The sequence below is a fragment of the Vanacampus margaritifer genome, chromosome 11 (assembly GCF_051991255.1).
Source record: "Vanacampus margaritifer isolate UIUO_Vmar chromosome 11, RoL_Vmar_1.0, whole genome shotgun sequence".
NCBI classification, from domain to species: domain Eukaryota; kingdom Metazoa; phylum Chordata; class Actinopteri; order Syngnathiformes; family Syngnathidae; genus Vanacampus; species Vanacampus margaritifer.
The window spans coordinates 5,636,243-5,650,128 of NC_135442.1; the positions used below are offsets into that span (position 1 = coordinate 5,636,243).

Below are 13,886 nucleotides of genomic sequence, written 5' to 3' on the forward strand. Positions count from 1 at the left end.
TGAAATTATTACGTATGCGATTGGACAGACGGATATGCGTTTGTGCATGTGAATGGAAAGACAACGACGTGTGAATGGCATGCATACCTTCATTTGTATGGCGGTCCCTGAAAATGCTTTTGGAACTGGAACTGTAGCCTTCAATCTCATGGACGGAGGACGCCCGCCTCATGCTCGTGACGCTTCCTCTTGGGAAGGTATTGGACAAGGAGGTAGAGGACTGGTGCACCTCCGTCTGGTAAAGCTTTTCCCACAACAGTTTGGGCGACGAATGGTCGAGCGGTTCGGGGGCCACGCTGGCCTGGGAGGAGTGGTGGCTGGAGCTGATGAGGGCGTGGGTGTCGTTGGCCTCGATGGGACTGCAGATGCTCTTGGTGGGTGAGGGGAAACTCTGCAGGGCGACCGAGTCCTCCTTGTCTTTGGGCGAGTCCACCATCACAGCATCTGGGTCTTCTTGTGGAAGCGATTGCTTGTTGGTATTCATCAGGCTCAAGGCAGCCTGGCGGAAGCGGAAAAATCGGCTTCCTAAAAATGGACGGCAATTCATATATATTTTATATGGCAGAAAAAAACAACAACATAAAAATAAATGCTTTTATGACCTCACTATATGAATTCATTACCTGCTGCAAATCTCAAAAATTGGCAACATTGATGCAAAAAAGGTTTAGAATTAGTTAACACAAGATGGTGCCAAATCACCTTTTTTTTCTTCAAAATGAAGCGCCATAACTCACTTCAGCCTAATTCCTTGGCACTAAGTTGCTACAAGATGGTGATAAAGCACTACTACTGTAACTGGAGCTCTTCAACTTACTACAACATTGTTCATTGGCGCCAAAATGCCACAAAAATAGCAATACACCACTACTTTTTCTAAGTGAAGCTCCTCCCTCACAATAATAAACTTTGTGAAATGAATACTTCCCTGTCCGTGTCAACTGAAATTGAAAATGATCCCTTATGTTAAAAAGTTTTTTTTATACAGCTCTTGTATTGTATTACACACAAATTACACAATGTAAAAATCCTATTCATTTCTATAATTCATTTCGTCATGCTAATTGCAGTCAGATATGTGAATTTTGCTTGCCATTCTAAGTGAAACATTTGACTCATTAACAATAGAATAGTACGGGGATGAAAGAGAACCTTTGTGAGGCGCCCCTCTCTCAGCATCCTCCTTACATACATAAATAATATCTTTCCATCTGTTTCCATACCCTTAACGCGCTGATGTTACCGCCCCCTAAAAGTGTCTAACAGAGCTCAGAATCTCCTGGAGAGACTTATAGATGTTCTAGTCTACGCTGAAGGAGATGAAACACCTGCAGGGTCCCACCGGTCATGGCTACATGGCGGGGTTTTGAAGGAACAATACAAAGTCAGCCTCATTAGCCTGGATCTAGATTTGTAGCTTCTGACCGTGTGCTTGTCAGTTAATGCTGTTGGTTTGTTGTATTTACGACAGTAATATAAAGGTAAAACACAATTCACAATTTGTTCTGATCCTTGCTTTAAAAATATGTTGTGCCTCAACTCTCACCTAAAGTAAACTGGGATCGACTCCAGCTGACCATCCGACCTTAATGAGGATATCGAAAAAAGATGGATGGCATTTGGTCTTCACTCACTTGTCCACTAGCTAATAGAGTTATATTTAGAGTGTTTTGGCTCGCCTACAAACACTGCATTGCTTTTCCTTACATAGTGGCTGAGACAAAAATGGATACACAACACTATGGAGCGGGCACAAATTTGATTTGAATTGTTTGAATAAACTGAATACTAATTTTGAGGAACTTGGAAATGTTAGCATATTTACATTTCATTAACTATACGCTAGCCAAAAGAAATCTATCCAGCTGTAGCTAGCTCAGAGCTATAACTATCTATCTAGCTATAGCTATCTATAGCTATGTATCTAGCTTTAGCTATCTATCTATCTATCTAGCTTTAGCTATCTATCTATCTATCTAGCTTTAGCTATCTATCTATCTATCTATCTATCTATCTATCTATCTATCTATCTATCTATCTATCTATCTATCTATCTATCTATCTATCTATCTATCTATCTATCTATCTATCGCTATCTAGCTATAGCTATCTATAGCTCTATCTATAGCTCTATCTATCTATCTATCCATCTATAGCTATCTATCCAGCTATAGCTATCTATCTAGCTATAGCTATCTCTAGCTCTATCTATCTAACTATAGCTCTATCTATCTATCTATCTATCTATCTATATATCTATGTATAGCTATCTATCTAGCTATAGCTATCTATAGCTATCTATCTAGCTATAGCTATCTATCTATCTATCTATCTACAGTATCTATCTATCTATCTATCTATCTATCTGGTTCCATCTATCTATCTATCTATCTATCTGGCTCTATCTATCTATCCATCCATCATTTGCCTTTAATTCTGCCACTTTACAATGGATAGCAAAAACAAAGCTTTAGTACAGTATGCCCATTGGATACTTACTTACTACACCAATGCAATCTTTACTTGTGATTTTGCACTTTTCCCACATTCCAATCCTTAATATTACATTTTGCTGCAGTTTAAAAAAAAAAAAAAAAAAAAAGTATGAAAAATGACGCTAATGTTGGTCAACAACATTAATATGCAACTCCAAAGACACCTTGAGTGTAAGCTTAACACATCATTTCGCATCGGAAGCTGTCACATCATCAACCCACAGATCCCCTTTGCTGAAGTGCGTTCACAAGCAATCAAATGTGATTAGTCATGTTAGCTTTGGATGCACAAACACGCACACGCGCGCGCGCCTATTTACATTCACAAGGCACAGCACAAACTGAATGCCAGAGGAGTTCACGCTGAACGAAGAGGATGGCTGAGATTCAGTCAGAGAGGAGATGCTGAGTTCCTCCAATCAAAGAGAAAAGCTGGAGAGGACACTCATTGATATTTAAAACTCCTGACATTCATCCAAACAAGCATAAAAATAAAATAAATGAGGGCTATAGAAGCTCCCAAAAGACATACACATACAGATGGTATCATTATGAAAAACAAGATTTGGCGATATAAGCAGATCATTTCCTCCCTTGTGTGCACACTTTGCATCTTTTCTATACAACATTTACAAACAGGATAAATAATGTAATGAGTTTTGTGAATAATTGATGCGAGATCATTAAAAAGTACTATTATGCTGTATATTTTTAGGGCAAGCAAAAACAAACAATGATGTGGCATTTTAACAAAAAAAACAACAACAAAAATCAGCATTTTAGTAGAACATCCATTATGCTTATGAGGGAAGATTTTTTTTAATTAAGTTGTCCAAGGGGACAAAATAAGAAATAATTAGATCATTTCACAGTGGAACTCAAATCCCCCGTCAGCATCTCTGTGTTTGCTCTTCCTTTGGATTTTTTAGGAGGACACAATAGTATGTGTTTACATCTTACTACAGGGTCAAATCACAATACGCTTCGTTTTTTCTCCCCGTTTCGTTTCAGGCCTCATTCGGACAGACGTGAGGTCATCAGCATTTGACCGCTTAGGCTTTGCCGTTTTGGTAAGCATATCATTTCCTTGCCCGTGGCTCGACCACTTGACATTAGATGAGCCTTTCAAAATTGACACCATTTTTCCGTCCTCGACGTCAGCTTGAGCTTCATTGCTGTCAACCTGCTCGAACGCATAATGCGATTTATGCTATCCATGCGAGCTTCTCGAAACAGGTCGTGACTTCAGTAGTTGTTACTCCTTCTGGGCTGAGTTTCTTCTCAGTAAACTGCAGTAATATGAGATTTGCTTTGCAGAGGAGAAAGACTATATGCCAGTTCTTAACCTGCAGTCAGTGTTCTAACTGCATGATTTGCAATGTTTAGTTGAGCATTTCTAGTCCAGCGCAACTAGCTAAGAACCCTGCCTTATTTGTGTATGTTCTTCCACAGTTTGTGTTTGCATATTTGTTAGCATTAAGCTAAGTGGACTTCACTAAAGCAAAGCTATGTGGTTTAACACAAACATTTCTTGACAATATGTTGTATGTGATCTCACTAGTCTAATTATGACATTCTGATTAATATTACATTTGTGGAATATGAGTTATGCAGCAAAATCCAGCCAGTTTAATCTCAGGGGGCGGCCATTTTGCCTCTTGCTGTCGACTGAAGATGACATCACATTTACTCAGGGCTCAGGCAACGACCAATCACAGCTCACCTGTTTTCTAAAGCGGAGCTGTGATTGGTTGTCAGCTGAGACCTGATCAACTGTGATGTCATTTTTATATTATATTATTATTATTATTATTATTATATTATTGTCAATTTTTGGGAGAGTTGACTTCCCCTTCAACTCATTCACTCCCAGCCATTTTCACTCTGCTAACGGCTGTGCTACTGGATTTTGACTGATTTTGCAAGGCCCACAGAATAGTGTGTTCTATTGCTATAAAAACATGGAACCTACCCCAAAGAAAGATTAGAGTCTCTTCTTTCATCAGAAAAAAAAAGTATATTTCCTATCTGTTTCCGTTTTGCAGCAATAAGCATTAGAATATAGCTAAGTTTCATCAGTATTCACAAATCTGTTTAGAACTGTGGGTAAATGAGCTTTTGTCAACATGGCCCTGGTTGATCTCTTATAATTTGCTGCCACCTGCTGGCCATTTTTGTAATTACTACCATTGCTTCACCTGTTCTCGGCAGTTCAAGGGCTGCATCAATGCCGTCTGTATGCTCTAGCATAAAAAAACACTTGTAAAAAAACCCTGTATAAAAACACTTAAAATAGAACGTATTTATACGTTTTTTGGAATGTGAAATTCCCTCTTTTATGTTTAGTTTGAGGCAGCGTGAAGCCTCTTTTTGACGTATTGTTCACAATCTGTCAAACTGCTGATTTTTGTGTGAAGTATACTACCACCAAACAGCGCCATCTTGTGGCATCTTTGCACTATTAGACAGCAAATAGCAGAGATCGGGATCCGAAAACAGGTGACTTCGCGACAGGGCGGGGCTCCAGCACGTCTCGTTGAAACGTTGCATGTCACGAAGGCTTTAGGTGGCGACAGTTTGACCGTGGAAAACAGATTACCACTGTTTTTCGAGGTCAAAAGACCAGGATGGCGAAACAGATTGTATTTGACCTTAAATGTTCGGCTGAATCTTCTTTTTTTTTTTTTTTTTTTTTTAGCCTCGGCTGGAATGTTTTGAAGGTGTTACAGGATTATATCACAGCGGAGAGTTGACCGAATACTCACTTTGATCAGACTTTGTGGGCGATGCGGGGCTTATCTTCTCTGTGGAGTTGTCACTCCCCTCATCCAAAACGTAATCAAAATTCAGGATGAACATCATCACCACGCCCTCTTCATTCTTCACCGGGATGATGTGAATGTTACACTGGAAGTCTGACCCTGAAAAAAAATGGAGAGAGAATAATGCTGACGCCAAACACTTGACCCATGCGTTACTCTTCTCTTAGGGAGAAAAAAAAAATCCCTTTGGTTTCCTGTGGATCTTTGAGGAATAAAATGAAGAGAACTTGATCTGATTTAAAGGTCAACGCCCGCATGCCAGAGCCCGCGAAAATAGCTGGGCTAACCCCTGGGGCTTAACCATACGCATCTATACATATTGCTGGCTTATATATAAAATGGCGTATAGAAATGTGGTCATTAGACATCATCCAGTGCAGATGAATAGGATTGATCACAAGCCAAGGGATTGGAGCCAATCTGGAGGGTTACAATGCGCTCAAAGGAACAATCACTACAAGTGAGCATCACGCCAGGCAGTGGAGCAGAAAAGCATCCGGCGTCTAAACTTAGACTTGAACCCGGAATATCCTCAATTCACAACTCTGCTGTTTATATCTGGGGAAGCGAGGAGCTTCTGATGCCGGCTGACGTGTCATCCGGCCAATCTACTCACTGGAGCCGAAAACAACAACAACAACAACACGAGAGCTCGAGAGTGACACAGTGACACCTGACTTAATGTAGGAAGCCATTTTGTTTGAATTCATCAATTTTTATTTTTTTACTCTACTAACTGTACTGTAATAATTATAATTGTCAGCTTTCAAAAAATATACCGCAATAAAGCAGTATCATGTCAAACTCGCTTTGTTGTAGCTCTCGGTCTCTCTTGTTTTGGTTCTCTGACCCAAAGAGGACGCACACACAAACACACACACACACACACACGAGCGCGCACATATTACCAGTGTTCTCTGTAATCTCCTCGGGGCTCAACAGACACCCTGCCAGTAGCATTCATTAGCAGTAGACTTGCTGTCTGACTAAATATAACAAGCTCGGTCTCCCGCTACATGCCAGAGTTGCGTTGGAAGGATTTTTGCCGTGGAAAGTCCCAGAAGTGATGTCCTCACTGACACTATGATAATGTGATTTGAAAGCGTGTTCACTAACAAAGTATTTTTCGGAGATGCGGCCACGACTCGGCTTATTCATTAGAGTCTGTAGCCGCGTGTGATTGGCTATACATGCACACGCCCATTTTGACAGTCGTCATGGGGACGCAAAGGCTAGCATATATAAACATTTGGGCAAAGATTCACATGCCTGACTTTAAAACACAACTTTTGTCTAAATCAAGCTCCTCAACTCACTTCAACATAGTTCATCGCCACTAATATGCCGCCATCTTGTGGCATCTTTAATCATCTTGTGGTAACATAGTTGCTAGGCACTAAGATTCCACGACATTGTGATAAATGAAGCTCCTCAACTCACTTCAGCTTAGTTTCTTTACAACAGGAAGCTATACAAGGTGGCGTCAAAGTGCTAATTTTGTCCAAATGAAGCTCCTCAACTCACTTCATCTTAGTTTCTTTACAACAGGAAGCTAGAGAAGGTGGTGTCAAAGTGCTACTTTTGTCCAAATGGAGCTCCTCAACTCACTTCAGTTTAGTCTCTTATCCACAGGAAGCTATACAAGGTGGCGTCAAAGTGTTACTTTTGCCCAAATGATGCTGCGCAACTCACTTCAACATAGTACCTTGGCACCAAGATGGCAGCAAAGATCTACTCTGATCAAAATAACGCTCCTCAACTCATTTCGCCATAGTACTATAGCACCGACATGCCGCACAATGGAGGCAAAGACCTACTTTTGTCTAAATGACGAGCTTCAGCTGAATTCTTTGGCACCAATATGCCATATAGGTGGCAAAGCAATATTTTTACCTAACTGAAGCTCATCAACTCATTACATCCTTGGCAAAAAGATGACACACTATGGCAGCAAAACACTACTTTTGTCAAAAGGAAGCTCCTCAACTCTCTTAAACATAGTACCTTGGCACCAAGATGTCACAAGATGGCGACAGGGCACTACTTTTGTTTAAATGACACTCATCAGCTGACTTCAACATAGTTCCTTGACACAAACATGCCACCACAAGACGGTGGCAAAGATCTACTTTTGTCCAAATGATGAGCCTCAGCTCAATTCAGTGCAATTCCTTGGCACCAGGATTCCATAAGATGGCGGCAAAGGACTACTTTTGTCTAAGTGAAGCTCCTGAACTCATTACGACATAGCAAAAATGCCACAATATGACAGTAAAACGCTGCTTTCGTCGAAGGGAAGTTCTTCAACATGTTTTGATTTCAAATCTAAATATTGCAATCTGTCGAGGAGAACTCAAGATGACCCTTTGATGATGTCACGATATCTTCAGTTATAAACGGTAGGAAACGCATCCACATGCCCTTGACTAACCTCAGATAGCCGTGACCCTGAGGGAAAATCTTCAAAAGATAACAATTGTACGTTCTCACCGCAGCATTAAGCAATTGACATTAGCAATAATCGTTTCTCATCTAGCAATAAATGGCCTGCGTTATATCATGATTTACAAAGTTATTACAGTTGACTGCCCACTTATGATATCAAATGCACGACTTTTCTATCAGCCAACACGGCTCACTGTGCAGCGAATTAGTCATAATTATACATAATGCGATAACGGTTGTCATTGTGCAGCCAAAGTGAAAATTGTGTTTGCTTGTTTTCTTTCCAGAAGAGGAAACAACAGTGCTGCTTAAAGGCTTAGCGACGGGGGGGGGTCCCCACTCATCTGGTGTCCTGCTGAATGTCATCTCTGCCAAAATGCTTCAAAGAGACGCCTCTTTAGAGCTGTGAGAACTGAACAATCAGCAGTGCATCTGATCTCATAACATGTCGTAAAAAAAAAAAAAGGCTGGGGGTCGTTTAGCGTTGACTCGTCTTCTATTATTTTCTTAGCTCACACGTTATCGTTATGATTTCATGAAGACGTTAGTAGATTCATTCACAATATTCATCCTTTTCCAAAGAATCTAAGCCAGTTTGTTATGTCCTGTATGTCTAATGAATATTTCATATAAAAATGGGAGTTGCATTTTAATGTATGAAAGGTGCTTTATAAATAAAGTTTGGTGCGTTTTGAATTATTGAAACTAGCATCATCGCTATGGCAACCTTAGATCGTCTACTTTATTTGTCTTTAACGATGGTAGATCAGCCTCTTGATGTTTTTTTTTTTAAATAATATTTATAAATAGACTATTTATTCCAGGTCATGATGTAACACTAAGACTGGTTACAGTGGGTTTGAAAAGTCTACACACCCCTGTTGAAATGCCAGGTTGCTCTGATGTAAGAGCTGATATTAGTTTTTGCTTTAAAATGAACTCTGAAATGTACACATTGAATTTAAAAAACCTTTCCAAGATAAGGGAAAAATAAATAAATATCAGAGATAATGTGGTTGCAAAAGTGTGCACACCCAGGATGTGGCTGTGTTCAGCATTCACCAGTCACATTCAAACTGATGGGAGTCAACACACACGTCACAATGTTTAAAGTGTCTCTGATTTACCATAAAAGAATTTCAGATGTTCTAGTAGGCTTTTCCTGATTTATTTTTTTTGCTTTCTAGCAGAAGAGTTATTGTGGCATGCTGAAGTGATTAAAACAAAACTTTGAGGCTTTTACTAGAAAGCAAAGAAAATAAGTAGGTAAAAAGCCAAGTAGTACATCTGTAATCTATTCAAGATGAACCAGAAGTACTTTAAATAGTGATAGGTGTGTGCTCACTCCCATTTAACATGGGTTTGAAATGCGATTGGCTAATTTTGATCCCAGCCACAATTCTAAAGAGCAACCATATTATTTAAAGGGAAGTCACCCCCCCCCCCCACCCCAAAAAAAAAAATCTTGACAATAATATGTTCTATGCAACCCCACTAGTCTAAATACGATAAGCTTGTTAACATTTGTTAGTGGAATATGAGTTAAGCAGCAAAATCCAGCAGTTTTTATCAATATCAGAAGGCGGCCATTTTGTCACTTGCTGTCGAGTGAAAATGACGTCACAGTTGCTCAGGCCTCGGGGTAACAACAACCAATCACAGCTCAGCTTCAGAAGACAGGTGAGCTGTGATTGGTCGCGACTGTGATGTCATCTTCAGTTAACTACAAGTGGCAAAATGGCCGCATCCTGAGATGGATTAAAAACTTTATTCAACAAATGTAATATTAATCAGAATGTCATGTTTAGACTAGTGAGGTCTTTTATTCTTAGTAACCCTCACAAAAAGATTTTAAAACGTGTCTCAGTTGAGTTATAGGCCACAAAAATGGTGGAACAGTTTTGAACTGATTTATCTCTCTTGTCTCATATTTTCACATCACAGAAACCTGCCGTTTAAACAGATGCGTGTAAACTTTTTATATGCACTGTATGTTACTGATGTTGGGTATGTCTTAATATTGCGTTTGATAATAATCTTATCAGCAATGCTGACTTCGTTAACTTCTAATTGCCTCAGCAGACATGGCAGCCGAAGTATAACTGTTTCAATTCAATACTTTTTTTCCTAATGGCTGACACCGCTGCGTGCTGTAATTGCACATCGCACACAGGGTGGGATGGAAAGTAATGAGATCATCAATTCATTGTACAGTCTAATTGTGTTTACAACTGCGGGAAAGGTTCATATCACTGACAAATATACAAGCAAAAAAGAAAAGGCCAAGCCGAGCAGACAAAAACAAGACATTTTCCACCTGCTGAGTGAACGTGGCGCATTGGCTTCCTTTCCATGATGGACATTTCATTACTGTTGATTCTATTTCCATCATCAATTATTTAAAACGCCGCTGCGACATGAAGGGGATCTTTTAGACAATGACTCACAGGCCCAAATAATGACGTAGTCTTTGAACTTAGCTACTTTTAATGAATAATCAATACACTTGGGAATTTTTTTCAACATCGCACTTTTCCCTACAATTTAACAACAATGATTGTTTTTTTTACATGATAAATAATACTGACAATTTTCCATATATTCCTGACTACTATCTTCAGCGCAGATCTGCATAAGATGAAACACGAGTAACAATATTGAGCCTGCTTCTTGTTTATACCACTTGGTCCTCTTCTACGAAGGTTCGACCCATAGTGCGGCTTTTACACATCACGGATGCAGACCTTTGCCCGCTAGTGGACTCATTTAATGAATTATGACAGGTTCGACGTCCGGGGCTGTCCCGCTTAAGCCAATACGCAATGTTCCCGAGGCGTGAAGGGTGGGGGTGGGGGGTGGGTGTGGGCTATGCAAGCTAGCACTTTGTATTGAGTCTTTGGGCCTTGTGGCCACATCTAACGTGCTCGCAGCTACACACGCTGGCCTAATTTCATCTTCAATCAGTGTCACGGCGGCCATCGGGGGAAAACTAGCAGCTCAATCCACATTACGTTTGTGGTCACATTTATTGAATCATGATTTTATTGCCATGCCATCTTTTATTCTGCTTAATATAGCTCAAATGTTGGCACGCCAAATGGAATGAATGGTACAAATTCAAATGGGCGAGCAGCAACTGATTAGGACTAAAAAAAAGACAGATGGTATGAAGGGGAATATTAGATGACTTCTTCCAATGCGAGCCTCCCTGGAGATGGAACTAAACTGTGGGTGAAAATTTCCAATCCAATCAAATACAAGGACCTGTGTTGTTACATTGCTCAAAGCCCAAAGCAAATCATTTTCTTTTTTTGTGGGTAAAGACGGTAAAAAATAGAACACCTTTTTCAATTTGACATTCACACCTTGTTATCTACTCAAATTCAAGCGTTGAATAGTGGTTGTGCTGATCGGTCGACTTTATTACTGCGCATTGACGTTCAAAGCGACATTCTAATCAAAATTTATAGAAACATGGTCTACGTATATAGAATTTTTTAATCTAATTCTGGTTACTTAATTCTGTCTGTTAGCGAGAGCCACTACATCGGGAAAACTTACATTGATGTTTCTGCATTTGGCAATTAATTATTATATTATATTATTAGTATGGGATTTTTTTTTAATGGGCTTTAGGTGAACTGATGAATACACACACACACGCACGCACATGCTCACCCACATACACAAAAAAAAAAATATATATATATATATATATATATATATATATATATATATGTGTATATGTATATATATGTATATATATTTTAAAAAAAAAGAGAGAAAAATTTTTTTTTTATTATTATTTTTTTAATTTATTTGTTTTAAAAAAAAGGAGAGCAATGATGATGTCAAATCGAATGAACAATACTGAGCTCTCCTGAGAAAAGAAAAAAAAACAAAAAAAACAAAGCGATATTCTACAAACCCATTCATTCATTTGTGTTTCTAATTATTTATTTGTATTTGTTTCTATATCAGTCTGTGGAAATATGTCTTTATGTGAAACCGTTCTGTGCAAGTGCTGAAAAAAATATCACTTTCATCAGATTATAGTCAATGACAAAAAAAATATTTCCGTCCAAAAATTGTTGTAATCTACCCATAATAAAGTTTGAATTTTCCAAGATAAAATGTTAATATAGCATTATATTAAAGTCAAAATGTAATGAGGGAAGTACCTTTCATTCCTAAAAAAAATACTACTTTATTTGTGTCTGTTTTTTGACTTTACGCTACAATTATTAAAGCTTTTACATAATCATGACTACCATCAAGTTATAATGGACTACAACTTTTTTTTTCTTCGGAAATTTGCAAGAGAGCATAAAGTTGGGTTGAGAAAATTATGATATTAAAATTAAGTCAAGTTTAACGATGGAAGGAATACAATTTTTCACGTAATACTGCGTTTGATTCTTTGTAAAATAGGGCTTCATTCCCAAATTATTATTTTTTTTATAACACCCAAAAGCTCTCCCTTAGAGATAGGGTGAGAAGCTCGGTCATCCGAGAGGGACTCAGCGTCGAGTCGCTGCTCCTCCACGTTGAGAGGAACCAGTTGAGGTGGCTCGGGCATCTGGTTCGGATGCCTCCTGGACGCCTCCCTGGGGAGGTGTTCCGGGCATGTCCTACCGGCAGGAGGCCCCGGGGACGACCCAGGACACGCTGGAGAGACTATGTCTCTCGGCTGTCCTGGGAACGCCTTGGGGTCCCGTCGGATGAGCTGGCTGAAGTGGCTGGGGAGAGGGAAGTCTGGGCTTCCCTGCTAAAGCTGCTGCCCCCGCGACCCGACCCCGGATAAGCGGAAGAAGACGGACGGACGGACGGACGGAACACCTAAAAAATAATTTCTAACTACAAAACAGTACCAGCACAAACAAAACTTTTTATGGCACAAACGAAACAGACACTGTATTTCCATCAAATTTTGCGTGGGGTAGGGGGCCAACTATTAGCAGATTAGCAGCAAAAAAAAAAAGGAAAATGGCTTTTGTTCTACAAAAAAAACCTATGTCACAATTATCAAAGCTTTGACTCAAATTTCGTCAAATTAAAGTCTAAAGAAAGAAAAAAACTTTAGTCGATCAAGCCCTAGCATAAAATCATCTGAACTGCTCAGCCATTGTAAATTCTCTATAATAACAAATGCTGTGTTTCTGCTTCAGCGACACCAAAAGAGGACGGAGGGCGATGAAAAATAGATGTGCTGTTTTTGCAGCATCGGCATCCGAGTGTCCCCCCGCAGCACACCTTTTGCTTCCTCCCCGCTCTCTGTGTGGGTGTGTAGCGGCCCCCATGCTACTAACTAGACCCCGTGGCTGGCGACCCCCTCGCCGGGAAGTCACCTATGAAACCCTGCACCCGCGCGTGCCGCGTGTCCCAGTTCGTTCAGCGCGCTTCGCTAAGCTGCCGCTGTTATGTAGTCATTATCCATTTAACTTCTCTCCGCCGCTCGGTGTCAGCTTCCTTTTGTTAAGACTCGCTGCGGCGCAAAGTATTATTACACCGGTGGAATCGGATCGCTTATAAGGCCTTCGAGGGAAAGCATTTATCTCATTGATTATGCATCGTCGTCGGAAGAAGTCCGCATATTTTGCGGGCCTTTCTCGATCGTCCGCGGAAAATGCCGCTTCCCTCGGTGCGCCGGCGAGGTTTCCCGATGCTACTTTTATTTGGAAGCGTAAGCAGCTTAGCATTTCGCCTCTTCATTGAGAAGAATCGAGGCTTTTGTCGGCGCCGATATCGCGTCGCTTCGTCAAATCCCGACGTCACGTTCTCCTGAGGATTTCCCGCAGCACTTAACTGAGGAGCAAATGAAAATGAGCAGCACAAAGCAGCGCTGCCTGTTGTACACTGTGACATTTCAAGCAACACGGTGTCATTTGACCTTAACAGAACACTGGCCCACTGGCTTGGAAGAAAGAGAATAATGTAGTATCTACAGATCACTGACTTTATTATTCTGTCGTAGGGGTTAAATGACTTTTAACCTTATTTGTAGTCGACTATCCCGTGGTGAAAGTCCAGTTGAAGTTGAATAATCGATGACGTCATTGATATTTTTCCAGTGATCTCCAATCAACAAATATGAGAAACTGACACACATATTCCTGTACAGGTG

General features: G+C 40.1%; 1 protein-coding gene across 2 annotated transcripts in view; it reads right to left on the reverse strand.

Annotated features, from left to right (window-relative positions):
- The window catches only part of kcnh7b (potassium channel, voltage gated eag related subfamily H, member 7b), a 44,249-nt gene that overhangs the window by 24,475 nt on the left and 5,888 nt on the right, over positions 1–13,886 (reverse strand). For both annotated transcript variants that reach the window (XM_077579449.1, XM_077579450.1), the window contains 2 exons: positions 5,261–5,416; positions 88–525 (listed from right to left, as the gene is read on the reverse strand). In XM_077579449.1, coding sequence (XP_077435575.1) covers positions 88–525; positions 5,261–5,416 — 594 coding nt within the window. The remainder of the gene's footprint in view (positions 1–87; positions 526–5,260; positions 5,417–13,886) is intronic.